Source organism: Microtus ochrogaster, unplaced genomic scaffold (genome assembly GCF_000317375.1).
Source record: "Microtus ochrogaster isolate Prairie Vole_2 unplaced genomic scaffold, MicOch1.0 UNK19, whole genome shotgun sequence".
Classification (NCBI taxonomy): domain Eukaryota; kingdom Metazoa; phylum Chordata; class Mammalia; order Rodentia; family Cricetidae; genus Microtus; species Microtus ochrogaster.
The window spans coordinates 1,018,600-1,045,659 of NW_004949117.1; the positions used below are offsets into that span (position 1 = coordinate 1,018,600).

At 43.2% G+C, this 27,060-nt stretch overlaps 1 protein-coding gene and 1 pseudogene across 3 annotated transcripts in view; one reads left to right on the plus strand and one right to left on the minus strand.

Moving 5' to 3' along the window:
• Positions 1-10,468, minus strand: part of LOC102002244 — a 92,982-nt pseudogene extending 82,514 nt beyond the window's left edge.
• Positions 1-27,060, plus strand: part of Sybu (syntabulin) — a 103,818-nt gene that overhangs the window by 21,211 nt on the left and 55,547 nt on the right. The window contains exons 1-3 of one of the 3 annotated variants that reach the window (XM_005367495.2): positions 10,553-10,663; positions 14,373-14,450; positions 16,428-16,635. In XM_005367495.2, the coding sequence (XP_005367552.1) occupies positions 14,427-14,450; positions 16,428-16,635 (232 nt within the window). In that variant the 5' untranslated portion in view covers positions 10,553-10,663; positions 14,373-14,426. Of the gene's footprint in view, positions 1-10,552; positions 10,664-14,372; positions 14,451-16,427; positions 16,636-27,060 lie in introns of those variants that run through there. The other 2 variants (XM_005367498.2, XM_026789433.1) reach the window with 2 other exon arrangements.

Sequence of the window (27,060 nt, forward strand, 5' to 3'; positions counted from 1 at the left end):
GACCAAGACTTCAAGCTCAGGCAACATGATAAAATTTCCCTTCTCTAAAAAAAAAAAAAAAAACCCATAAAATAGTGTCTAAGATTGGAGTGGATACAAGTACACTGGTTTAAATGTGTGATAGTATTGATTCTTTATTACTTTTTAAAAATTTTATGTGCATGGGAGTTATGTCTGCATGTATATTTATGTGAGAGTGTTGAGTCCCCAAGTGCTGCAGTTACAGATAGGTGTAAGTCGCCATGTGGATGCTGGGAATTGAACCCAGCTCCTCTGGAAGAGCAGCCATCACTCCAGCTTCAGCATTGATTCTAATCTCCAAATAAAGAGACGTTTCTGATCCATTTGAGCAAGAAAAGATCATCTTAATTTCAGTCATTTACCTCTGTTATTTAAAGATTTGCCACCTATGAATACATGTTTCTATTGGTTGTTTGTCTGTGTGTTTGTTTTTCTGAAATGGACCCTCATATAGACCAGGCAGGCCTGAAAAATCTATGCAGAGGATGACCTTCAGCTATTGATCCTCCTGGCTCATATTTCAAATGCTTGGATTGCAGGCATTCACCACCACCTCTGTGTGAACCTGTTGTAAGAAGGCTACTTGTTCGTTCCTGGCTACCAAAACTCCCAAAATAACCACAAATAAACTGTATTAATTAAATCACTGCTTGTCCCATTAGCTCTATCTAGCTTCTTATTGAATAACTCTTATATCTTGATTTAACCCGTTTCTATTAATCTGTGTATTGCTACAAGGCTTATGGCTTACAGGGTAAAGTTCTGGTGTCTATATCCAGCTGGACTACATGGCTTTTCTCAAACTCCTTCTCCCTTCTTCCAGTATTCAATTTAGTTTTCCCCGCCTAGTTCTGCTCTACCCTATCACACGTCCAAAACAGCTTCTTTATTAACCAATGGTATTCACAGCTTACAGAGGGAAATCCCACATCATGAACCTTTGATTTTCTTTTCCTTCCTTCCTTCCTTCCTTCCTCCCTTCCTTCCTTCCTTCCTTCCTTCCTTCCCTCCTTCCTTCCTTTCTTCTTTCCTTGTTTTTGGGTGTGCCCAGGAATCAAATGAAGAGCCTTGCACATATGAGCCAAGCACTTATTTACAGTCTCAACATTCTGAACAAATTTAGAGCGCTGGTTCTGTTGAGAGTTTTTGCCAGACTAACTTCAGTTACTTATAACTGGTCCTTGTGAATTGAAAGTCTTAGTCCTTGTACTTAGAAACAGGCTTGACAATCCCAAAGAAACTGATGGGTAAAAGAGAAAAAAAAAAAAAAGAAAATGGCAAGCAAAGGCATTTCTCATGTATTTCTTGGTTTAGTGCTTTAATTTAAAAGTTAGATGAAATAAGCCCTTTTCTCCCTAGGGTTTTTTGGTCATGATGCTTATCACAGCAATATAAAGCAAACCAGCCCAAAGCTGGGTACTGAGAGTAGGCTAAATTGGTGACGAGGCTGACCCTATTGTTTGGGGGAAGGATGGTAGAAGCGGTTGAAACTTTGGACTGAAAGAGCAAAGCTGCTTGAGGATGGTAACCAACCTAACCATTTTGTCCCACACATTCCACTCATCATTGAAACATTACATCTACCCTCCAAACAACACTGCAGGACAGTGTGATGGGCTATTGTCATTAAGGTATTACATCTACCCTCCAAACAACACTGCAGGACAGTGTGATGGGCTATTGTCATTGAGATATTAAATCTACCCTCCAGACAACACTGCAGGACAGTGTGATGGGCTATTGTCATTGAGATATTAAATCTACCCTCCAGACAACACTGCAGGACAGTGTGATGGGCCATTGTCATTGAGGTATTAGATCTACCCTCCAGAAAACACTGCAGGACAGTGTGATGGGCTATTGTCATTAAAGTATTAGATCTACCCTCCAGACAACACTGCAGGACAGTGTGATGGGCTATTGTCATGTCTTGAAATGTGCTACAATACTGTAAAGAGAGTTGGTAAAGGAACCTTGCATTCATTCACTCAGTGAATGAAAAATGAACAAGACGGCAGCATCTTCCAGTAGTATCAGACTAAATGGAGGATAAAATTTGATACAAAAAAAAAATAGGGAAAGACTCCTCATTTATACTAATACTATTCAAAATTCTGTGCATCCCATTTGGGAATCCACATAAAGAAGATGCATTCCAGTGTTTAGAGTTATTGAGCATAAAATGTTATCAACAAATAAGCAAGCAAGCCGTGGAAAGATGCAAAGAAGTGGAAATGTTTATTAATCTCTTTGAAGGGCTGCTGCAATTCAATCATATGGATGCCTCCCAGCTGGCAAGGAAACAGGATTGCTCAAAGGTTTCAGATTGAAAAGCCTCACACAGCTCTCTAGGCAAGAAGTTTGGCGGTGGTGCTGAAAAACCACAAAGACCAATTCCCAAATATTTATCATATGATTTGTATTCTGCAGCCATTCCCAGTCTCAACGATAACAGTAGAAAGGATGACGTCAGAGTGCGGGAATAGAATGCTTGAGCAAGGGCTTCCATACTGAATACACCACCGAAGGCCACGGCAACAGATCTGCTGGCAGCCTCTTCTTACTAAAACTCATTAAAATGGACAGTTTACCTTTGGGCAAAAAATACAACCAGAAAACCTTGGTTTTAAAGGATCACCATAATCTTACTGATTTAAAAATAAAAAGTGGCATTTTCTGTTTAAACCTCCTGTGTGAACTATCCCTCTCATATTTCTTTAATTACAGAGAACTGAGTGGTCCTGCAGCAAAGAATAATACCAGAGCTACGAGCAAGGGAAGAGAAGGAAGGGGTGTGTGTCCTAACTCTAGGGACCCATACACCCTCCTTGTTTTAATATTTATAGAAATAACAATACCCTGTGGGAAAGGGATTTGAAAGATTCAATTAAGGATATTTTTTTTAAAAAAAAAGAATATGTAATTTTCATATGATCACAATTTTTAACTTGAAAAAGTATAACATATTTCAGGTTAATAAGTATGACTTCTGTCATATTTTTATGTGACTTCATTCCTAGTTTATCTTAAAATAGAGTTTATAGCTTGAAATGGATCTCTATACTAATATTAAATGACCCATGTGTTCCTGCTCTGTTTAAACTGATTATAATTTAATATATAATTTAAAATTATCACACAAAAAAGCACAAAACAAAGGACCTACCCTGCTGCATGTTTAGTAATTGGATGACATTAACTGCTCCCTCTATTCTCCATGACTACATAGTCCCATTGCTAAAGTCCCATGTAAAGAAGTCAAATAAAATTAAGAAATTAGACTAAATTATGCTATCACTGCAAATTGATTCGGTTTCTCCCAACATTTATTGGAGTTCTTTGTAAATAATAAGAAAGGACTCAACTTACATTTTTAGAATAAATAAAAGTCACTTATTTACAAAAAGTCTTGGATTCAAGGTATAAGATTTGTATTTACTAAAAGTATAACTGTTTGCCAATTTCAAGGTTTAGCAATACTTAATAATTATTATCAGCTTCATCTTTATTATGTTTCAAGACAATATTTTTCAAGTATCCAATTTTGCAATATTATTATAAGGCAAAAATCAAACCGCAGCAATAACAAAAAGCTAAATGATCCCTAATCCTGTGTTTATTCCTTCATTTCATTATCTGTTCCTATCGAATTATTTTTGAACTTAGAGGTTTGTGGATACGATTACTGACATGAGGGTAGGCAGAAACAAAACTAGTAATTTAGATGCAAAATTTCCAGGTGTTTATGATGGGAACCACAGCAAATTCACACATCTTTTACTTAGGATCCCAAGCACTGGGAAACGGGCTGCTCTCAAAGAATGTTTACAGTAGACTCATAGTGTGAAATTTTCTAATGCTCTCTGCCTTAGTAACATTTTTTTATTTTTCCAAGCATCAAAATAGGACTACTTAAGTCGTATGTGCGTGTGTGCGTGTGTGCATGTGTGTGTGCTTGTGGGTGTGTGAAGCTACTGCATTAGCCTGTATGACAAAATATAGCAATGAGATTATGTGAATATTTAAAATTGTAAATGTTAGAGTTTTTTAAGAAAGAAAACTTTGTCTAGAACTGTTTTCTATTTAAATAGTAAAAATCTAATAAGCGACAAAGGAAAAGAGGGGAAAACCATAACGAGGAATCAGGGGAATAGTTTTTCAAAGCATATTCTTTGAATTCTCACTCAAGAGAGTTGAGCCCATTAAAAATGAAGCTAAGATTAATATTTTATAATACATAAGATAAAATATATGTATTTTCTGAGACAGAAGCTTTTCAAGTTACACCAATTTGGAAATCATTATTTTTACTTGCTTACTTAAAAATTCTTTTGAATTGCTGTTCAGCTCATGTGACAAGCCCCAAAGCAAATCCAGCTCCTGATTATCGTATCTGCCATGTGGCTTTAGTTTTCCATTGTACTATACAACCATGCAAAAAAGTAGAGACCATTTTTAAACCTAGAAATCATTCTTTCCTACATTACTCTCAGTACAAGAATAAGCTACCTGACTTGAGCAAGTGTGATTGGCTAATGAGTGTATCTGAAGGACAAAAGAGACTAAATGAGGACTTCAGGTGGAGACCAGAGATTGTGAAGAGAGCTCTGGGGAGAGAGACCCTTTGTGAACACACCCAAGGTGTGATGCTAGGGCTGGATCAAAAGGCCATGTGCATATATTTTTATCTCCAAGACACTGGAAAGCAATGAAAGGATTCAGTTAGGTCTGATGGAGTCACGGTAAGGTTGGGAATTATCAGATGTGCCCCTTAAAGAAACATCTCGGGCCACTATTTAAGAAGGTACTCTAGTGGACAAGTCTAGGAAGTCAGGTGATGGTTGGGGAAGAAGGAGATGCAGAGAAATGGAGACATTTCAAGATAAATAAGAGGTAAGAAAGATAGGACACTTCTTTGTAGAAGTGTAGAAGACAAAAGATTTAACAGAGTCTCAAAGGTCCCTGGATTTGCATGGTGAAACCGTTTATTACCTTAGAGAATACAGAGGTAAGAGTCACATGCAGAAGGAGTGTCATAAATTCAATTAGGAATAGAGACATTTGTGGGCCTTTGGGGACATAGAAGATGGATAGCCAAGTGGATTATGGGAAGTATTATATTAGACATATGGATTTGTAGAACTTATAGATGACCTACCTTTAAATAGTTATTGAAGCAGTTGAAAAGAAAAGCATTATCCAGCGAGAAAAGACAGGATGAACAAACAAAAGGGAAATACCGGGGTTCAGAGGATGGCCTAAAACCATGTTGCAAAGTAAGAGATAATCAGAAGGGAACGTTTCATATTTGAAAACTGGGGTAGTGTTTACTCCAGAGACTGATCAGAAGTCAAGGTTGTGGTTGAAAAATAGCCATTAAAGTAGCCACAGAGAGGATAATCTATGACTTAGAGCAAGAGCTGCCAGCTAAAAATTGTTGGTACTGGAACGGAGTGTCACAAAGCAGGGAGGGTCTCAGATAGTATGCCCAGCTAAGCCTTCATCAGAAATTTGCTGATATGGGAAGCAGAGCAGGCCAGTAGTACTGGAACTCAGGAAGGTGGAGAGCTTCAGTGAGGCATCTGCCATTGAGGAATACTTCAGTATGTTTAAACCCTGGTAGGGAATGTCCAGTGGAAATGTATGTTGAAGTCATTCTTAAAGAGACTGACAGCTAATAACAGTTCACATCCAATTGCATGGTTAAAATACTCCAGGACCTCTCCTCCACTCTTTATGTCTTCCAACCAAGACTCATAGAAGCCTATATATAATTATATACTTATTCTACTTTAAAGACAAGGAAATAAAATCCTGGAGAGTTAGAAGGGCTTCCTGATTGAATAATGTTCTTTACAAGGCATGAAAGGATGTCTCATACAGGAATTTTCAGGTTTAGAAGTTTCCCTTGGGGGGGGGGGGGAGCGGGGGAGACAAAACCTAACAAGATAGGGAAATGGGAGGGATGGCGTGGTAGAGGTCAAAACGTGTATGGGTTTGGAAGTAGGAGAAGGAAGGTTTTCTTGTACCTTCTATTTTGTTGGTCAATCAAGGTCTAAGGGCATCTGCACAGCATGAGGGAGCGGGAGTAGACGGGTAGCTCTGAAGTATGGGGAAGGTGTAAACAGACACTGAAATGAACAGGAAATAATGCTGACTACCCAACATAAAATGTTTGCCCCATGCCACTGAGCCTCTCCGGCAGCCAGAGAGTGAGAACAGACAGTGCCATTAACTAGTGGGGCCATAGAATTCCTTCTGTGCAGCTTAGGGTCACTGTAGAAGTGGCTATATCAAGTCTATTTGAGAGGTTTCTCCAAGTTGGTGATGACTACACATTAGAGACACGAAAGACCAAACAAAGAGATAAGAAGATTGGGATCGGGTAGATCCATTGAACTTGTTCTTACTTCTAAAGTAGGGTATGATTATATCTAACTGGGCAAGCAAGTAGTGATTGAACTGCATCCAAAATTTAACATTAAAAGATGGAGTTCAGTGGGAGTGTTGATGGTTAATCTTTCAATGAAAGTAAAACAGCTTTAAAAACATCAACTTAAAAATATCAAGCCTATTAATTGTATACAAATAGACCCATGAGAATAGGCAAAATATGGACTATCTTAAGATCATTTGGCATTATTATTTTAGAAGGATTTAGCTCATTAATTAGCTAAAATTGAATCATATAGTTTATTCTCCCCAGGGTTTTTATTAATTGGGAAAGGAGAAAGAAAGGAAGAAAAATAAGCCCTCAGTTGAATCCCCAACCTGTATAAGTTTTCTGTGGGTGTTAGAGAATTAAATATTTGAAAAAATTTATGAAGTAGACCATACATGCATTTTACAAGTAAAGATGCAAAGATTTAGGAATGTTAACTTTTCTGGTATAGCTCAGCAGAAAGCAGGGGAAAAAATGCCTAGTGAGAAAAAAACACTCTTTAATTCTCCCACACCCACTACATGGTGATTTCATTCACTGACATACAATTAAACAGCTTTCCGTTTTTAAAGTTTCAGAAAAATTTCAAATAATGCTGAGCAAGTTTAAAGATGCTATCAAGATTTCATGGCAAACCTAGATAACAAAGGAAAAAAATTCACCGATGGACCAATAGGTGGCAACATATCACGGCCCTCTTAAAAATTTTAAATACTATTAATTAGCAAAAACTGATGGAGAAGCTACCTATATACATGGTGCTCTTTGTAGTCAGTCAAAACGCTAAGACAGATCTCCAGGGGCACCCAGCGCTGCTGTCTGCGTTAGTCTCTTTGGGAAAAGGGAGGAGGAGAGAAAGTAGAGAAGGAGACAAAATGAGGAGGAAGAACAAGCTAATGAAGTGGACGCTCAAGAATCCAGAATCATAGTAGAACCTGTTTATTCTTCAAAGCTCATCTCTAAATTGACACCTGCTTACCTCAGATCCCAGACTAAGTTAAATTCTGGCAAACCCCTTTGGCTTCTTTCTGAGACAATGCCAACACTCTGAAAGGTATGCCAGGGTTACGCCCACATTTCTGTTGGATCCTAAAGAACAGGAGACACTAGCTCAGAGTAGAAACATCAATACCCATGGATGGATGAGTGGATGGATGGATGATTGGGGTGTGGCCTGTCATCATCCTTTCTGTTTAACCCTTGTCAATCAGTCTTTGGTTGGACAGGCTTATCAGCCTCATTTCTGATGTGAAATCCATTTCATTCTTCATGTGTAACAATTAATGTAGGGAAAGCGTTTTCCCCTTTGGCAAAAATGCAGATTTTTTTCAGATGATACCAAGCAAACAGGAAGCAGCAATGGCAGTTAGAATGGTCCGACCTGAAGGAGAGAGAGGGTATCTAGGAAGCTGTAAGCATATGCCAGGTTTAAATACCAGACTTGTCTAATCCTTCCAACAGCATTCCGAGCTAATTACTATTATTAAGCCTATTTTATAGGTGTGAAAATGAAGCTGAGAGAACTTAATTTGTTCAGAGACATTAACTGGTGCAACCAAGTCTTCCTTTCCAACTAACCTGCCCTCACACCATTGCTGAGTCCTAGGGGTTCCTTAAACAATTCGGATGAGGTTCACAGTCAGAACAAGGCGAACGATTGACTAGTGTGGAGGGCTTTGAGATTCAGGCCCTTGTATCTCTCATTTTCTCCTCATCACGAACCTTGATACAAACCAGGGAACTCATTTCAGTCTCCTGCTGTCTCTTGTATGAGCCCTCACAGGGAGGCCAGGCAAAAGCTGGACTTCTTAGCAGAAAACTAGACACAGCTGTTCCTCTCTCGGCCCCCTAATTCAAGGTCATTTCTCCAGAATGTGTTTTACTAATTCTGTACTAGGCCACCCATCTGAACATAGCATCTCCTACAGTTATCACCAGGGTCGGGGATAGCAAGGCACGGTGGAGCATCCTAGCTCCCCAGCAGCAGCCCCGGTGCTTGTCTGCCAGGATAAGGAGGCCTGAGAGGCACATCCTACATCACAGCCCAATCAGAGGACAAGAGGAGGGGAGGAACCTGTTGGGAAAACAAAGAGCATTCTTGCCCACGCTAGCCATCAAAGCAGTCAGGTAAAATAGCATCAACAGACCCCCCAAATGCCAGAGGTTACTTTGAATTTTATTCTCATTTTGATTCTGTTTCGATGTACAATAAATAAACCTGAAAAGACAGAAGAAGGAAAAAAAGGAACTCTAACAGAAAAGCCAGGGGCTCATAGTTATCAGGCTGATGAAATAAACAATTTTAGTCTTTTATTTGCCAGGTTTTGGATGATGTCATCTCGGTACCTGTAAAACTGATATGAAAGTTATCTGCTTTCAAAGGCAATTTTTCTTTGACTAAGCAGCATCCTAGAATTGGCTAAAGGAGACACAAGAAGAGATGAGACAAACATAGGGCAGATTCCCAACCTCTAGGTTTATTTTTTTTACAAATGTTTCTGCCCCGGCTTGGAGAGGAGACAGGTTACACAGCAAAGCGGTCTGTTTACTCACTAGGTCACATGATGCCAGGACTGAAGAAAAATGGTTGATAACAAAGGCATAGCCGGTTTCGGGAGTAAAGCAGCGATCAGACTGCCCCCAGCTCCAACACTGCAGAGGTGTGCTTGGCTCTGTGTTCCTTCCCGAACCCCAAGCTCCCACCTCCTTCCTTGTCCCTCGGCCCTGCAAACAGCTCCCTAACTCCGGAGGCTCCTGCCCCAGCTGTCAGAGCAGTTGGCCGCTAGGGGAGCTCTCTTCGGTTTTGCAACAACGCTGTCTTTTGAGTAGAAATTTCAAAATCAACCCCCCCCCATCTTTTAGCAGAAAAAAAAAAAGGCAGAATTATTTTTAAAAGGGTGTTTACTAGAAAGTTGACGTTGGTAAAAACACAAAGTCATAGACCTAAATTATATTATGGAAAACAATCCTTCCTGGGACTCAGATGTAGCTATAGATCGGCTCTCTGAGGCAACATTAGAAATATCTGTTCTAAGCCTAGACTGATGTGGGTGCTGAACCAGTCCTCGGGGCGCCTAGATGAGGCGCCTGACAGAACTGTCTTGGCCTCGTCCCCTTACCTCCTTTCTAGGAAGCTTGCTGCTGGACCATGGGACTCGTCAGGGTCTTTCTCATACCTCCAGGCTCTTAGGACCTAAAGATACTTCTCCCTCAGGCCCAGAATTCAACATCTGGCTTTAGGCCTTCCGGTGCCTACCTCACAGACGACTTCCTGTGACCTTTCAGTGAATCTTTGAGGTCCACGGTCTGTCTAGTCATCGGAGGACGCAGTTCCTTAGGGAAATGTCCAGACTCAGCCTCTCCCATCTGGATGCCCAGCTTTCCACACAGCCATTCTAGGTATCTGATTTTCAACCATTTAAATCCACTTTCCCAGTCAGTGTACATCTGCTTGACCCACCCTGTGTCCCCACGTTGTTTAATATAGTCACCGTTCCTATGTTTTAGCTAGTTTTTCTTACCCTGTTCTCACAAATGGACAAAAAGGACACAGATGCCGGATAGCATGGTTTAAGACATCAGCTTACATCCGATTCCCCATTAGACAGCCAGAAAAATACATCCTCCATGCCTCCGAGTCCCCAGGCCCAAACCTCTGCCAGTACTCTTTACCTGGACTTCCATTTAATTTCTGTTCGTCACTTAAAAGCGTCTCTATCTAACTGAAAACTCATTTGCAGAGCCCAGCTAATTGGCACACTCCAAACCCAAGTTACCCACTCCCCTCTCTGCCTCAAGTACTCTCTGGGCCCCCTCCTCAGGGAGTGATCTTGCATAATCCTAGCCATTACAGGTTACAGCATCTAAATACCTTAACCATAGCTTAACAATAACACACATACAATAAGAGGAGGGTGGATCACTCACACAAGCTCTTACAGGAAAACGGGCAGCTCTCTCCCTGGTAAGAAAAATATGGGTCTCCACCCCACCACACACAAAAAATCCCAGGATGCCCCAGAATGCAGTTTCTTTTCTTCATGACGTGTTGTAGAACACGTCAGCTGTTCCTTGTTGCTGTGCAGATCACCCAACATCGGGTCACTGAGAGACAGCAGCGCTTGCTCGCACAGCTGATAGGATTAGGAGCCGGTGCTTTGTCAGCCCTGATTGAGTCCCAGACAGCCCCAGCAGACGCAGGTGAGATGTGAGGGGAAGGGGATGAGTAGGACCGGGAGGTAGCGCCACTGTTTGGTGCAAGTGTTGCTCGTGGGCAGGGCATCTGTATTGTCTTCCCCATGAAGTTTGCAGTCGCGGGGGAGGTGGGGTCTCTGTCAATAAAATCCTGCCCTTTAACACTCGTCTGACTTCAGCAGTTGGCCGTGTCCAGGTCAAAGGATTTTTTTGCTGTGAGACTTGTGTCAGGTTATATTATGTGAAAGGGCTCTGAAAATGTAAAGTTCTCTGCACATTAAAAATATAGACCTTTTTAATCACAAATCTCACATAAAGAACCCCTACATCTGGGAAGTAAGTATGGAGACTTTGCTTCCCTCCCACCTGATCTCCTAGATCTCGTGCCAGGTCTGGGCAGGCATATTATTTAAAACCTCTAAGGGATCAAGCCTCTAGAAACTATCAAGCAATTGATATTTTCTAAATAGCCAAGACATGTTTTTTTTTTTTCTCCTTCGGGCAATTGTCACAATATTACAAAACAAGACAATAAGTACTTAAGTATAAAATGAAATTTCTGCATAATAATAGGCAGAAGAAAGATGAATATCTCAAACGATATTAGATTATATCTCTTTGATGCTATAATCCAAATGTTAAATTTCTCCTAATGACATGAGAAACACTTAAATGAAATTAAAGGGAACGTAGACGTGATTATTTGTAAAACTTGCCTTTTAGAACGGCAGGGAAAACGGGCTTGGTTTCCAAAAGTACAAAGCTAAGAGGTATCTGAGCAGTAAACCATCAGCCGGTCCCTCAGTAAGGTTGCTATGGTGACAGCAAGGCTACGGCACAGCCTCTCGGTGCCTGCACTTCTGCAGTCAAGGCTTTCACTGAACACATGTTGGATTTTTTTTAGGCACACATCCCATCATTAAATACAAAGACACTTTGGAGGCAGCTTTATCTGAGTCATCTGCTAAACACAAGTTGTATCTGCGTTCCTCATCCTGCACCAGTGGGCCCTATGTGGGGTTGTGGAACTCATTCATTTAGGTATTCATTCACTTGGCAATTGTGCATTGATGCTACTGTGTGGAAGACACTGTGCCAGGCACTGCCTACAGTCCCTGAAGAAGACAGCGAGTGGGGAGTTCTGAAATAGGATCATAGCAGCGCTCCAAGGGTAAGCACAGGTGGTCTGGAGGGATCGGAGAGGTTTCCTGGAAGAAGCTGTCTAAAATTAAACTTACTCTTTTTCAGAATGGAGGAGGAAGGGTGGATAGAGTGTAAGAACTGTAAACAGGGGGCCCAGCAGTGCGCAAAAGTCTAGAGGGGAAAGGGCATGAAGCCTCGAGAGAACTGATAGACTACAACCTGGACAACAACCATTCGTTATGGAGACAGCAGCAGGCTGAGGGGATGTGCCAGGGTCGGGAACACCTGTAGAGGAGAGGCAAACAGCACTTAGAGCTTGAAAGGCCTTGGTGCCATCTTGGGGGCGGGGGTCTGAATACTACCTGCTGGAAAACAGGGAGTCATTAATGGGTTTAATGGGGGAAGAGTGATTTGATTTAGCTTTGCATAAAAGAGGCCAAGGATTAACTCAGTGGTCAAAGATTTTCTTGGCAGAGTGCTTACTTAGCAAATGCAAGGCCCTCGGGTTAGTCCTCCAGCATTACCGAAATAAACAAATGTATAAATAAAATAAAAACACCCAAACAGGAAAAAAAAATTAAGCCAAGTAAAATCAAGGAAGATTGTGAGTAATTTGTTTTCTATAAAGCTTTGTGAGATAAGAAAATAACTAATTGGTTGGAAAAGAATCTGGGGTGAAACTGGAAGCCAAACAACTTCAGTGGCCACTGTTGAACTGTCTCAGGCTACAAATGAAAATGAGGAAGAGTGATGGACAAGCGCGGTCCTCTTCAAGTCCTGTTATCAGGAGAGGCAGAGGTGAGGTTTCCATCACTCTGAATAGTGCTGTTGGTCACAGGAGAAGAAGAGCGAGGCAAAAGAGGGGTTCAGAGGATGTCAGAACTGCCTCTGAGATTCCGATTTGAACAACTCTGTGGACAGTTTCTGCTGTTAGAATATTTCAGTTCTTGGTAGGGGGTGCAGAAGCAACCCTTGATGTCCATAGTTCACGCCTAGCTCACCATTTGCAAATTCCGGCACGTATTCTAGAAATAAATCGTAAGGCTCCTCTTGGGTTGTACCTTGGTGAGGTCCATGGTTAAGACCGTTATGGGTAGAGAAAGAATGAATTAGGCACCTTTTCTCCACCTCAGAAAATCCTCAGATTATATCTCTGTTAAGTAGATCAAAAGGGGATAAGGATTTGTGGAATACAATCTCTTGGGGGTTTTAAGAAACCAACAAATTGATTTCCACTAATCCTCCAACTTCAGGAGTCTCTGTGAACTCAGCGCATCCCTAGGTTTCAGAGTTGGTACTCAAAGGAATGCCAGCAAGATGGCAATCCTTGCACACAGGACCCTGGGGTGTGGAGACCATCTACCACTCCCGTTGCTACCTCTGAGTAAAGGGTGTTTAAGTCATTTTACAAGTTTAAGTCTGTCACTACAGAAGACCTGAGCATAGCATGGCTAGCAACTCTTCTGTCGTCAGAGACGTTTTGAGCTTCTTAAACATCTTGGCTGCACCACAAATGCTCTCTACTGCCTGTCACATAAAAGACCCCTGCAGATATTGGATCACCTGGACCTGACCTAGCTGTCCTGGGAAAGGTCTGCTTTATCAATTGGACACAGCTCTCTTGTTTTCCTTCCCTATCCCTCCCAGCTACCCTTCAAGAGGTATTATTACTCCTCCTATTAAGCCAGACAAACTTGAAGTAGGGTCTCAGCTTGGAAGAACTGGTGTGCTGGCTTCCTCTTGGTTCCCCCAAGCACGGTGTCCTGTCCTGTCTACAGCCTATACAGGTCCTTCTTCACGGTGTAGTCAGGGAACGGTTGTAGAGCTGGGGATGGGGTTGTGTGCTCGGTTAAAAAGCTTGTGTGTGGGCCCTGGGCTCCTGCCTTCTGGTGTCAGCCGTGTTTCACTGTCACCTTAGGCCCTTCTGACGCAAATCCCTCCAAGGAGAACCGCGCAGCCTTGGAAGGAAGGCCTACAAACCATATGCTGTGTCAATCCAGCAGCATTGGCTTGCCTGGGTTTCGGGACCCGCCCCACCTCCCTTGGGCGAAGTCATGGTAGAGAATCATGTGTTGACTTAAAACCTAGAGGTCACAGAGGGACAGCGAGTGGGGAGGGTGACTTTCCCTCTTTCTCCATCTTGGCCATCTGATATCGCAGCTTTTCTCGCCCTCCCCATCCAACTTACACCCCCTGCCAATCCCGGACCAGGTGCAAAAGAAGATGGGTTCCCTTCTGGGCTGGCGATGCTGCGAATAAGCCTCAGTCTGCCCACAGTGGGTCGAGCTCGGCTTAGAAGGGAGGGGCGCTGAGAACGGGACGTGGCGGGCGACCTGGTGGGTGCGACGCTCAGAGGTGCCAGGCAGCTGTGCCTGGCCGCAGGTGAAGGCGGCGACCGGGAGGCGCCTCCCGAGCGGGGGCGAGCGGCGGCACCACGTGTCCCGCGGGGCGGGGCGGCGGGCGCGCCCTCGGAGCCGAGCGCGACCGCTGGCGGGGACGCGGCGGACCCGCTGCCGTCGCCGCACGCAGCCCCGGGCTCAGCAGAGTCTCCTCCTTTGCTCGGTGCTCACAGGTGCCTCCTCCTGGAAGGCGGCGGCGGCGCGGGGTACCGGCAGGCAGCGGCGAGATGGGACCCCTCCGAGAGAGCAAGGTAAGGGGACCCGGTGTGCGGGAACGGTGACAGGGTCCGTCCGAGAGGGCTTCAGTAAAGGACGAGGTGGGTACAGCCTGCCTAGTAGAGAACCAGGTGAGAAATGGACCCTGGTGTTCAGAGTCCAAGCAATCCGGGGGAAGTAGGCGCTGGAGACAGCAGAGAAGTCAAGGGTCATCCGAGGGTGATGGGATGTGGCAGATGGGGAGGTGGCACTACAGGAAGAGATTTGGGGGATTAATATGATGATTTAAATGATTGCTTTTAGAGGGTTAATCCTAGATCCTAAAGCTGTGACTGGAGGTGAAGCTTTTAGCTGGTGTCATGTGTTTGCCTGTGTGTGTGTGTGTGTGTGTGTGTGTGTGTGTGTGTGTGTGTGTGTGTGTGTGTGTGTGTGAGACATGCAAAGGGAATTTGGTGTATTCGTGACTGAGGAATAAGGACACAGCGTGACAGTGACCCAGCTCAAGAGTCTGCAGTACGCCAAGCAGAGTGCCTGGCGTGGGATACCTGCTGGATGACTGATGGGCTGGACAGATCCAGAGTCTGGGTGTGGCTTGCAGCGCCAGGATGGCATGGATGCCTGAGCCAGGTTCTGGGCTGCAGGGGGTTTTCCCTGGGGAGGTCTCTCGTCCGTCCGAGGTGTTCGCTTTGGCCTTGACCCTTCCTGGTAAGCTTAGGAAACAGTAGGAGGTCATATTGGGAACTGGCATTTGCTACTTAAGCCAAAGCCCTCTTTCAGTTACAGAGGATGGAAAGAGCTGTGGAATTTCTGGGGGGGGGGGGGGGAAGCTCCGGGAATCCAGTTTAACAAGGCAGAGTAGTGGGGATCCTGAAAGCACTGGTCTGATGTTCTGTTCTTTTAGGTGATGTACAGTTCTTGCCTCTTTCAGCCTCTCAGTTTCCCCATCTGTTCAGACGAACTTGTATAAGTGTCGAACACTGGGGTGTAAAGATCGATTCAATGAACTAATGATGGAGAGAGAACTTAATTTCTTATTACGTTTATTTATTTGTGTGGGGAGCTAGTGTGGGTGCCACAGCAAGTGTGGAAGTCGGGGGGGGGGGACTTGCAGGAGTCCTCTTCCACCTTGTGGGTCCCAGGGATCAAACTCAGCTCGGCTGGCTTGGCTGAACACCTTACCTACTGAGCCATCTTGGCTATTAAGAAAGGGGACTTTTAAACTGAAAACATTGTGAAAATCTACTTCTTATTCATTTTTTTTAAAACCAAAGCATGACATGGTATTAGAAAGGCATTTTTAAGTAGAGAAAATTTCCTTCTTGTGGGTTGTCCTTTTGGCAAAACAAAAGCTTGATGTGATGTAAAAGGTGGAGCCATTTTCCTGGGTATTGGATGTGTTTGCTTTTCTGTTGGCAGCAAGCCGTGTGTACCAGGATATTAATGAATAATTAAGACCCTGTCCGGAAGAGGAGGGATTTTAAAGATAAGTGTGGATGATCCATTATCTAGTTTGTGAGGAGACAGAAAAGCAGAAGTGGAATTGTCAGCAATACAGGAATAGCACAAGAATCTAAAGGAAAAAGCACACGTACACACACACACACACACACACACATACACACACCCTAAAAAGCTGGAGTTCACTCTGGGTGATACAGAGACTTTGAAACCCGCAGGCTTGAATGTGGTAGAAAAAGATAGGATGAGAAGGTGAGAGAGGAATGGCTTGGAGTTGTGGGGAGGTGTTTATGCTGATGGGTGGTGTGTGTGTGTGTGTGTGTGTGTGTGTGAGAGAGAGAGAGAGAGAGAGAGAGAGAGAGAGAGAGAGAGAGAGAGAGAGAGAGACTTGTAGACTTGCACTTGTGCTATTTATAGGATCAAAAGGCAAGACTTGGGGAGCTGAGTTCAGCAACTGAGGTACAAACTGCTTGGCTGTTCAGTGCTGAGAAATATGACCTCCCAGACACCACAGAGGGAAAATGATTGTTTTCTTTTGGCTTTCCAATTTGGAGAAGGAGCCGAGGGCACAGCATCAGGAGAAGGAGATTTCCAGGAGCCGAATTCCCCGCTTGATTCTGCGGCCCCATCTGCCTCATCGACAGCAGAACAAGGTTTCCCCAGCCTCCGAGTCTCCCTTTTCTGAGGAAGAAAGCAGAGAGTTGAACCCCAGCAGCTCTGGGCGCTCAGCGAGGACGATCAGCAGCAACAGCTTCTGCTCAGGTACAGTAGCACTGCTGGGCCTCCCGGCAGGAAGGTGTGGCCTGCAGGCCGACTGTAACTGAATCCACGAAGCCAAATTAAGGTCCTCCTACCATCCTGACTCGCGCACACTGACCCTTTCTGGCTGTTGTAAGCTACCAATACACGTTTCCTGCGCCTCAGCCCAGTTCAATGTCTTATAATTCTATAACTTTTAAAGTGTGTTCTTTTATTAAACCTAAAAGTTATATCAGTTTGAGTTTTATATTAGCATTCTCTATATAACTCTCTGTACTTTTGATTATGAAAAACACCAAATAAAATAACTTCTAATAAATGACGTCAAGACCAAGAAAGACTATGCTGCAGGCCCGGCTGTGTAGTGTAATGGGAAGAACACAGACTTATTACCAGCCAGACCTGATTCCCAGGGTGGGCTGGAATCCCAGACCTACCACTTAGACGCTGTGTGATCTGATTAAGTTGCTGAAGCTTGGCAAACCTTAGTTGTTACAGCAATAATGTGGGACAATAAGTATTGGTTGAGGATTCCTTATCAGAAATGTTGGCTGTTTTAGAGTATTTGCAGAGAGACAGAGACAGAGAGAGACAGAGAACAGAGATAATAGGTATAGGAACAACGTCTAGATGCAAATTTATTAATGTTTCATATGTACTTCATTCAGATAGCCCAGATATTTGTTAATATATCTCTTTTATATAATCTGTCTCTCTATATAATCTGTCACATGAACTTGAGCATGCTTTTTTTCTACTCATGACTGATGTCAGTATTCAAAGAGCTGTACGTTTTATAGTGTTTTAGACTTGGGTTATTTGTATCATGAGTAGAGCTGCTGTGAGGCCCAGTGAGACTGCTCACCTAAGTGCATCCCTAGTACAAAGCCTGGTACAGAGCCTGGCTTATGGAGCGCCTTCATTTCTGATGGTTCTTAACGCCATGACCTATGGGCCATCTCCGTGGCATATAATGAAGAGGGTTTGTGTTGCTGTTTTTTTTTGTTTTGTTTTGTTTTGATTTTTGGTTTTTTGTTTTTTTTAAGTCAGAAATTTCCTTCTAGGACCCCAACCTCTCATAGTTCCTCAAATGCTGCTGGTTCCAGAGGACAGCCCCTGTGGTACTGAAGCATGTAACTTAACAATACATGGGTCCTTTTTAAAAGAAATATTAGGAATTTAGCTGGGCGGTAGTGGCACGCGCCTTTAATCCCAGCACTCTGGAGGCAGAGACAGATGGATCTCTGTGAGTTCAAGGCCAGCCTGGTCTACAAGAGCTAGTTCCAGGACAGGCCCGAAAGCTACAGGAAAAGCCCTGTCTCAAAAAAGAAGGAAGAAAGAAACAAAGAAAGAAGAAAGATTAGGAATTTGGGAGAAATATGAAGCTCGGGCTGTCTTCTGATGGTGAAGGATGTTTTGTAATGCCCAGAGCTTTCAAACTTACCGAAAGAACATGTGTAGGAAGGGGAAGTGGGTCTGTGTGCAATGACCAGTGTCCTCACTTAGCGGGGAGCAGCATTCCAGTACGTGTAACACGGAAACTGCACATTCCACTCTGGCCTCCTGGCATTCATTCACAAAATGATCCTGTTTGGTACCTAAGTTATAGCTTAGGAATGTAGCCATCTACTCTTTAAATGTTGTTCCTCAGTGAAGCTTCAAATCTTTTCCCTCATCCTAAAACAAAGATATCACAGTGTTATGTTCTGAAATGTGTTTCCTTCCATTTGAGTGAACAAATATAGTTAAAAGAAAACTCCCTTGTGGCTATTTGATACCCTCCTGAGATGAAGAGGGTGAGCATAAAGCTGGTGGAGCCATGGTTGTTTGCTGACACCCTGTAGAGTTTAGAGCTCACTCTGAGGAGCGTAGATGGGACATGACTTCCAGCTTTGTGTGTATAACTGGACCCCAAACTTATTCCTGAGAGCCTTTTCACATACTATCACTCTCTGTGACCGACTTCAAGGTGAGTGTTTGTCAGAAGATAAGTAGTGAGTCAAACAACAGAGAAGTGAACTAATGTGTTTTACAAAACAAAGACCGTGCTGATTTTGGTTGTGAGTCCGGCTCCCCCAGACTCATTTGCAGAATCATCCCTTCTTCCCCAAAGACCTGTCTCTCATGAAGACCATAATGGTAGACATGAAAATCAAAAGCAGATATTGATCCTTCTGCCATTAACTAGCTGAGAATTGAGTGGCAGACACGTATAATTATGGCTGTCCACACACCAGCCTTTCAGCCCTTAGCTTCCTGCCTCATCTTCCACCCCTCAGTCCTTCCAGCAATTCTCCCCAGCTTCCGGCGCTGACAATTCCCCCAAGGTTTGGGTCTGATGCTGTTCCCTGCCTTAAATTCCTTTCCTGCGGCGTGCTGATGAGCTCCACAAAGGCCTTCAAGGGCTGTGCTGACTGAAATTGACAGCAGCAAGGCCTTTGGGGGCATGTTAATGATGCTTTAGGAGGTCAGTCGGCCGGTGGAAAATAAATGGGTTTGGTTCTATGGGGAGCACTAACGCGGCCGGCAGTGAGGTAGCGAATGTGAAACATGTCCAGCCAGCAGGGGGAAGAGCCGACCCCAGACACTGGAATACTGAGGCCAGAATTATGTACTGCCTAGGCACAGCAGTTACATCAGCTGACAAAACACAAATGTTGGCACAAGTTGAAGAATGCGGTTATCTGTCCAGATGAAACCAGACCACTTATTGCAGGCAGCCATGGATGGACCTCGCGACACTAGCGTTTGTTCTCCATGAATCCTTACATCCGGCACTACGAGGGGACCGTGGGACATTAAAGAAATTCTCAACTTTGAAACTGAAAATATAGAGGAAGGTCCTTCCTGAGATTTAATTTGAAAATTAGATTTCCTTTTTCCCCAAGTGTGGTATCAGAAGCGTTATTTGCAAAGCATTATCTATTATAAAATAGTCAACTTTTGGAAGATAATACATTTATAGGATACTAAGTTTATATACCGCTAAAGTTACTTAATATCAAAGATACCCCTTATTTTGATAGACTGGCAGTCCTGTCATTTATATAAAAAGTTTCAAAGCAGACAGTCCTTATACTTTGACAAAACAATGAGAACTCTGTCACCTCTATGCCCACCGTGTTTTCCTACTAATTTAAAAGTCTGACACCATTTCCAAAGTGACCGCTCATCTTTACCTAGTGTCTCTTTTCCCTCCTCACGCATTGAATGAGTGGATAAGAAAATGCTCATGGGTAGGTTGTGTCGATCTCATTTGGGAAGGAAGGAACTGTGTGTGACCTTTCACCTATCATTTGGGGCGTGTCCCAAAAGAGCTTTTGCTCTGAGCAGCTGCTTGTGGGCGGAGTCTCTGAAGATGAGACCTTGCTTTGCATCCTCATAGGTGGGCATCATTCCAGAGCTGAAGTAGACCCCTTGGAACAGTCTATAGCCTGTCTTTGTCTTTGGCTGCGGTTGGAGACAGGCTAGGCCTTATGTTGTATACTGCAAATATTGTGGATTCTTAGCTTCCTGTAAATAATACACAAGAAGTACAATTCATGTTGTGACTGGGAATACAGCACCTGCTCTCGCGGACTCCTGTTCAAGCCAGTGTTTTGTTTCATTTAGGACATGCTTTTGGCATAGTATTACCATTCCTCTGCCCAGGTTGTCTTCCTTGTTTCTAACACGCCCATAAGGAGTGGTGAAATCTACAATGGCAATTCAATTTGTGTTTTGGATGTAGCCCAATGAATCCCAGCTTCTCTTAATTTTTTTCTCCTTTTTTTGGAGGGGCTGTTTTTATATATTTTAATTCTTTATATTATTTTAATTCTTTCTTCAAATCTTTTCTTATTTTTTGAGATTAATATAATATCATTTCCCCCTTTTCTTTCCTCCATACCATCCCTCCTATATACCCTTCTTTGCTCTCTCAAATTCATGGTCTCTTTTGGTTTGGGTTTGGGTTTTTTGTTTGTTTTGTTTTGATGAGGGGATGGTGGTTTTTTTGTTTGATTGGGCTTGTTGTTGTTGTTGTTTTGGTTATTGATGACTTGTTTGTCATTGTATCATGACCCTGGCTGCCATTAGGAGAGCTGGTGACTTCTGTGGGTGTGAGGCACAGCCATCAGTCACCTGCCATAGTTAGCAGCCTGCTGTGTGTTCCTCCTTGCTTAGTTGAGGCAATAATTACCCCCTTAGAATTGGAGGCAGATGGACTGCTGGGTTTGAAGCTAGTTCTCCATGGGGTGCCTTGTAAACATGGCAGGTGGAAGAGATCAGGCATAGAGAATGCTGCTTATTTTATGGGATACCAATAATTTCTCAGAATTATCTTCATGCTTCTGATGCACGTGCAGAGGTGAGATGCGTGGACAAGTCTATGAGTCCTGCCAAGGAAAACATGCACCAAGAGTCTGATTCAGACTTTCTTTGCTGTCTCATCTCAAGTGAGGTATTTGCAGAATTTGAGTTTTTACAGCGGCTTGGGTAAAATCTTGGACTGGGGCTGACCTCGAGGTAATCATTGCTACTGTTTGTGGCAGAACAATTAAGGCAAATTATAACCTGCTTAGCACTGCTGAGGCGTGGCCAAGCCTTCAGAAATCTGCCAGGCCTTGCCAAGCAGAAATAGCCCTGCTTTGCTTTTGCCTGGCTCGAGCAAAGTTGGCACCTGGATAGAATGAACCGTTGAGCGTGATGATATCTGCATTGAGATGAACTGTTTCAACTGGCATATGCTGCAATACCAAATTGTACCATCATTGAATCACTGCCAACCCTCTGTGAACTGAAGCACAAAGACCCTAAGACCTGAATATCACTTGAATGAGTCTGGGGGCTTAGACACTGTGACGTAATATATATTCCAAGTACGTAGCTTCTTAGCTCAACTAAGTATATACCTAGTGGAATAGGTTATGAGTGTTAGGCTTATAGGCAGTATATCTTGTTGTTATAAACAGGAGGATAAGAACAACCTTTTTCCATTTAATTAAAAGAAAACCTTAGGAGTGGGGACTGATGAATCACCCTGAAAGAACTGAGCCACATCTAAGGGTAGAAGATTGTGCCCAACCTGAAGAACCTGCACTTTTTAAAGCTCTCATCATGACAGTTTCAGATGCTGCTTGTCTGCTTTAAAATAACTTTCCTTCTTTGAAATGTGGACATTTGGGCTCCTTTCTGAGACTGCCATCCTGGTATTCGAGAGCTTGAGAGTCTACGTTTTAGAGTTCTTATGCATGCTGACGTCTTAGGCTCACAAGCTTATGTTCTGTGACATGTGAGTGTATGCAGGCAGCAGGGATCAGGGTGATGCCCAAAATCTCACTATAAACTGTGCAAATGTAGAAGATGGTGGAGCTGGTAACCACTGGCTATGGAGCAAAAGAAATGCTTCAATATCCCCCCAAATCACAGTTTCTACTTGTATAGACAAATATCTTGCATACTTAGTCTTAGCAATAGTAATAATTATATTTATATAGTGGGGTTTAATTTGTGCCCAAATTGTAGGAAAATGAAGATGGGAGAAAGGATTTTCTTACTTTATTTTCCTATGCGATCCGCTCTCTGGATTTACCATCTGTACCTCCACTTGTTATACTCTCGCTTTCTTTTTCTGAGATGACAATGACATGGAGCAGATGGCTAGTGGGTACAGGGCACACCTAGAATGAAACACTTGATGGTTACAATTAAAGAAGGAAAGGAAGAGAAATGGATGCTTAAGTGTAGTAGGAAACCCATCATGTTACAAGTTCCTGACAATGCTTATTTGTCCTGTAAGCATTTGTTAGACGCTTGCCGAGGATGAGGAGTTGTGCTACGGCTACAAGAGTGAATGATCCATTGGGATAAGAAAGGCTCTTCATTTTATTGCCTAAACAATAGGATAACAAACCTTGGGATATGATCGCCATACTGTTGACTTGTTCACTTAATGTCCCTGTCCCTTTTACCCATATCCATACACACCCCTATGTAATATGAGATTGTTCCTCCACTTACTGTCAACACTGGCTTCTCATATTTCCTGAGCCCAAGTTTTCAAAGAAGTAACATTTGTTAGCATAGTGTGCTGAATAAACAGAAACTTTGACATCAGCAGACTTGACTAAAAGCGTGAGATGAGATAGATAAAAGAAGCTTCGACTAGATTGTGAAGGGTGTATATTCCATGTAAAACACTTGAAGTGTGAGATTAAGTATCCATACAGAAATCAGATCAATGACGTAGACTGATGAAAGACACTGGAGGGGACTTTAAAACTAGATGTATGTGTGTTGCTTCTACAGTCGTTCAGAATCTTAGCAATACCACATTGTAATTAACTCTGTGGGCCAGACAACATGTGTCAGTAGCCAGCCATGGCTCATGAGCTGCTGTTTTGGAGTTCTCAGATATCTTGAAAAACTAATGAGGGGTTTTCAGCAGGGAGAAATTACAGCCAGTTTTCCACTTTAGAAGGTTCTCTGTGTTTCTGTGGTGGTAGACAATGGATGTAGAGAGCATGGGATGATGGTAAAGGGCTTACCTGGATCTATAGCTGCTGTGCAGTACAAGCGATGGTGAATCAAATGATAGCTGTGAGCTTTGCAACCACAATAAGTAGGTCTTGAGTACCAGCTTCATGTGGAAGGGAAAGGAGAGGTCTTATCTTGATTGCTACTAAATGAATATAATGGAATTACAGAACTGGGAAAAAGGAAGAAGTCAACTAGATTGTTCGGTTTAGACTTGACTGCATTTAAGAACAAAGCAGATGCCTTTAACACAATTTAAAGATGGCAACAGCTGAAGTTCATGGATGGTGCATGAAAAAGCAAGACCCGAGGAGGGCCCTGATTTAGAACACCATCAGGGGAAACAGGCAGAAAGGGAAACCAAGACACCAACACCACCTCCAAGGCTGAACATCCAGAGACAAGGAAAGAATCCTAAGCAATGGTGTCTGAGTCCACAGGAAGGAGATGAGTCTCCAGAGGAAAACAACCAAGGTTCAGGTGCCACCACTAGATTACAAAAAGGTGGGCTGTGGCTAGAGCAGTGACTCACTGGTCAAGAGCAAGTACAGCTCTGGCAGAGAACCCGGGTTCAGCTTCTAGAGCCCACATCAGGCAGCTCAAAATGCCTGTAACTCTAGCTGCAGGGAACCCAACACCCTCTTGAACATCCTCACGCACATAAGTTAACATACGCACAAATAATTAAAAATAAGGTTTGAAAAAACCGCATTAAATAATTATCCAAGAGTAGATGTCGGTGATGTCATAGTTATCCAGCAGTAGATATTAATGATCACAGACAAAGCATTGCAGAAAACTGTTGGGAAGCCCAGCCCAAATCACAGGAGGCTGGAACCTGGGTCCTGAGAGAAGGGTGGCAGATAGAGGAAGTTAGACAGTTTCTCCAAAGCTTAACTGGAATGGGAGCAAATAAAACATTAGTAATAAATATTGAGTCATTAGCAGGCAACAAGTACTTGATTAAGGTTTTAGACAACAAAAGAAATAGGAGAGATACTAAAGATGGTGGTGTATATAAGGATGGATATGGGTATATTGCTAGATATGGATATATAGATATAGATATGGATATGGGTATATTACTAGAGCTATTCCTAACCCACATCTGAAGTGCTTCCAGATCTGAACCTCAGTATTGTTTATGCACATATTCCAACTTCCAGAGAAAATTCAAGACATAACGTAGTCCTGGACCCAGGCAGTTTGGAAAAAATATTTTGAGACCAGAGTAGGAAAGCATCGAGTGCAATTCAGAGCCTTGGTTATTTGCCAGAATTACAATTCTTCTGTCATAGCGCAGGACTCCCTAGCACCCTATATTCACGAATAGACAACAAGGGAAGAATTATCACCAATTTAAGAAGGTTTATTGAGAAATGGACCCAATGATAGTCATTCTTGAAGCAAAAGCCTGTAGCCACATTAATGCTTTTGATAATTTAAAGCAACATTCCTGTATTGGGAATTCCAGTGTCTCCAAACATCCAAAGAGTGTCAGGCGGTGGTGGTGCCTTTAATCCCAGCAGAGGCAAGAGGATCTTTGTGAGATCAAGGTCAGCCTGTACTACAAAGTGAGTTCCAGGACAGCCAGCTAATTCCCAGAGAAACCCTGTCTCAAAAAAAAAAAAAATAAATAAATAAATAAATAAATAAATAAATAAATTACCTCCATAGAGAAGTTACCCTCACAGTGCTGTGGGTAGCTGATAGACAGAGAAATTCATAAAATGCTCCCCTCAAAAGTTGGCATGTAAAGGTATGATGCTAGCTAAGAGTTTGAAAAGCACAGAGTGGCATGAGAAATGGAAGCCAATGTATGGTCAAGTCCAAAGTCTTTAAAGTGCTCCATATATCAAGAAAACTGTGAGGAATACTGACTGCTCTCCTGCTTGGTCGCACAGCCCTGAGCAAACCCAGCAGCTCAGACTACAAGCTAGAAGATGTTCAGCACTGTATCTCCCGGGGTGACTTGACATCAGCCCCTGCCCTACTTCACACTTAGGTGGTTTCAGTCTCAGGAAGTTTTATCTCCTAGCTGACCAATTGGACCCACAGGGAGGTTCAAATAGACAAAACTGCTTGGTGCATTTTCGTCTAGAGTGGCTTTCCTGATCTGGGGGGAAAGTAGCTGCCCACACCTTCCCTGCAGATCTACTAGCCTGCCTCCTGCTTTGAAGGCGCAGCTCAGCTCCTGTCTCCATGAGGAAAAAGCCTCTAGAGACTAGGTAGTCCTTGAGCACTGGGGAATCAACATCCTTGCCTGGGAGTCTTTGTTGGGTGGTTGCTGTGAACTCTAGGGGAGGCTGGTGACTTGTCTCTTTGCAAAGAACCCAGACCACTTGGCCGTGTGTGCTTAAACCTGTTCTGAGCACATGATGTACTCACCCCCACCCCACCAAAGCCCACCTCCCTCCCTTTAGCATGCTCTTGTGAGCTTCTCTGGGCTCTTCCTCTTCAATAACAGATGTCATCTTCCTTCTGTCTTCTGTGTGGTTGCCTGTTAGGGTGGGGGTGGGGGTTCCCATGAAACACTAGCCTGACTCTCAGAGGCCCTGTAGATCCTAAGCTTTCCTTCTATGTAATCTAGCATTTTTTTGCAGGGGGGAGGGCGAGTCTAAGTTCAGTGAAAATGTGCTTTATAATTTAATTGAAAACTGACAAACATGTTCCATAGGAAGCATGGAAGGGCATCTATCAGAGTAGATATGGTTTCATTTCTAAAATTGGCTTTGTATGACTTCATGCCAGACTGTGCTCATTTGCTGGGTACATACGTGGTGGAGAACTCATGTTATAGGAGAGGAGCTGTTCTAATGGCTAAACTGGAGCAGGGTCCCAGCAGGTGCTCTGTGGTCAGTGCCCACACCTGCCATTGCTTGTCAACACACAAATATCTCTTTCTTTCATGCCGCCGGGTGCTGACAGAATAGTCTGCTAAGGAGCATCTTTATCTAAACCGTTCTTCTGTAGATGCACGTTTCGTCTCTGACGCTGACATTCAGAATTCTGAGTTTGCCTTTAGAACTGCCACAGGAATTAGACTACATAGGAGCACGCTTCTTCTTTCCCTTTCTTCCTTGGTTTTTGTTTTTTAAGATAAGCTGGTTGTGTAGCTCATTTGTTTAACATGAGCAAGGTTCAGCTTTTAGTCTCCATCCCTAGCACCAACCAATATAAGCATATATTATGGCTAGGAAGATGGATCATCGGTTAGGAGCTCTTGCTGCAGTTGCAGAGGTCCTGTGTTGGATTCCAGGCACCCATATCATGTGACTCATATGACCCTGTGACCAGCTGTAACCCCAGCTCTAGGGCATGCACATCTCTGGCATCTGCACATACCTACACTCATATACACACATACCCACCTGCCAGCACACACGTATAATGCAGAATTAAACAGAAAATAAAAATAGACCTTTAATAAAAAAAATACTATCTGAAACAATTCTTTGTTTCCAAAAACAAGTCTCAAATATTGCAAATAATGGCCTATACAAAAGGCATTCCAGGTTTTCCTTTTCTTCTATTTTAGGCCTTGCTTTATTTTATCCACCGTTGTCTTTAGATCTTCGGGATGAGAAGAACTGGAAGGAAGGGGACACGCATTACTACAAGACAGTTTCCTGTGATCCACACCACTCTAGTGAGGGCGCAAGTTTTCTTAACACTGAGTTCTGGAGGCTTGAGAACTGACTTCCTGGTCTCTCTCTTCCCTGGTCTCTCTCTTCCCTGGTCTATCTCTCTCTTCCTTTTTCCTGGTCTATCTCTCTCTCTCTCTTCCCTGGTCTGTCTCTCTCTTTTCCCTGGTCTATCTCTCTCTCTTCCCTGGTCTCTCTCTCTCTTTCTATCCCCTGGTCTATCTCTCTCTCTTCCCTGGTCTCTCTCTCTCTTTCTATCCCCTGGTCT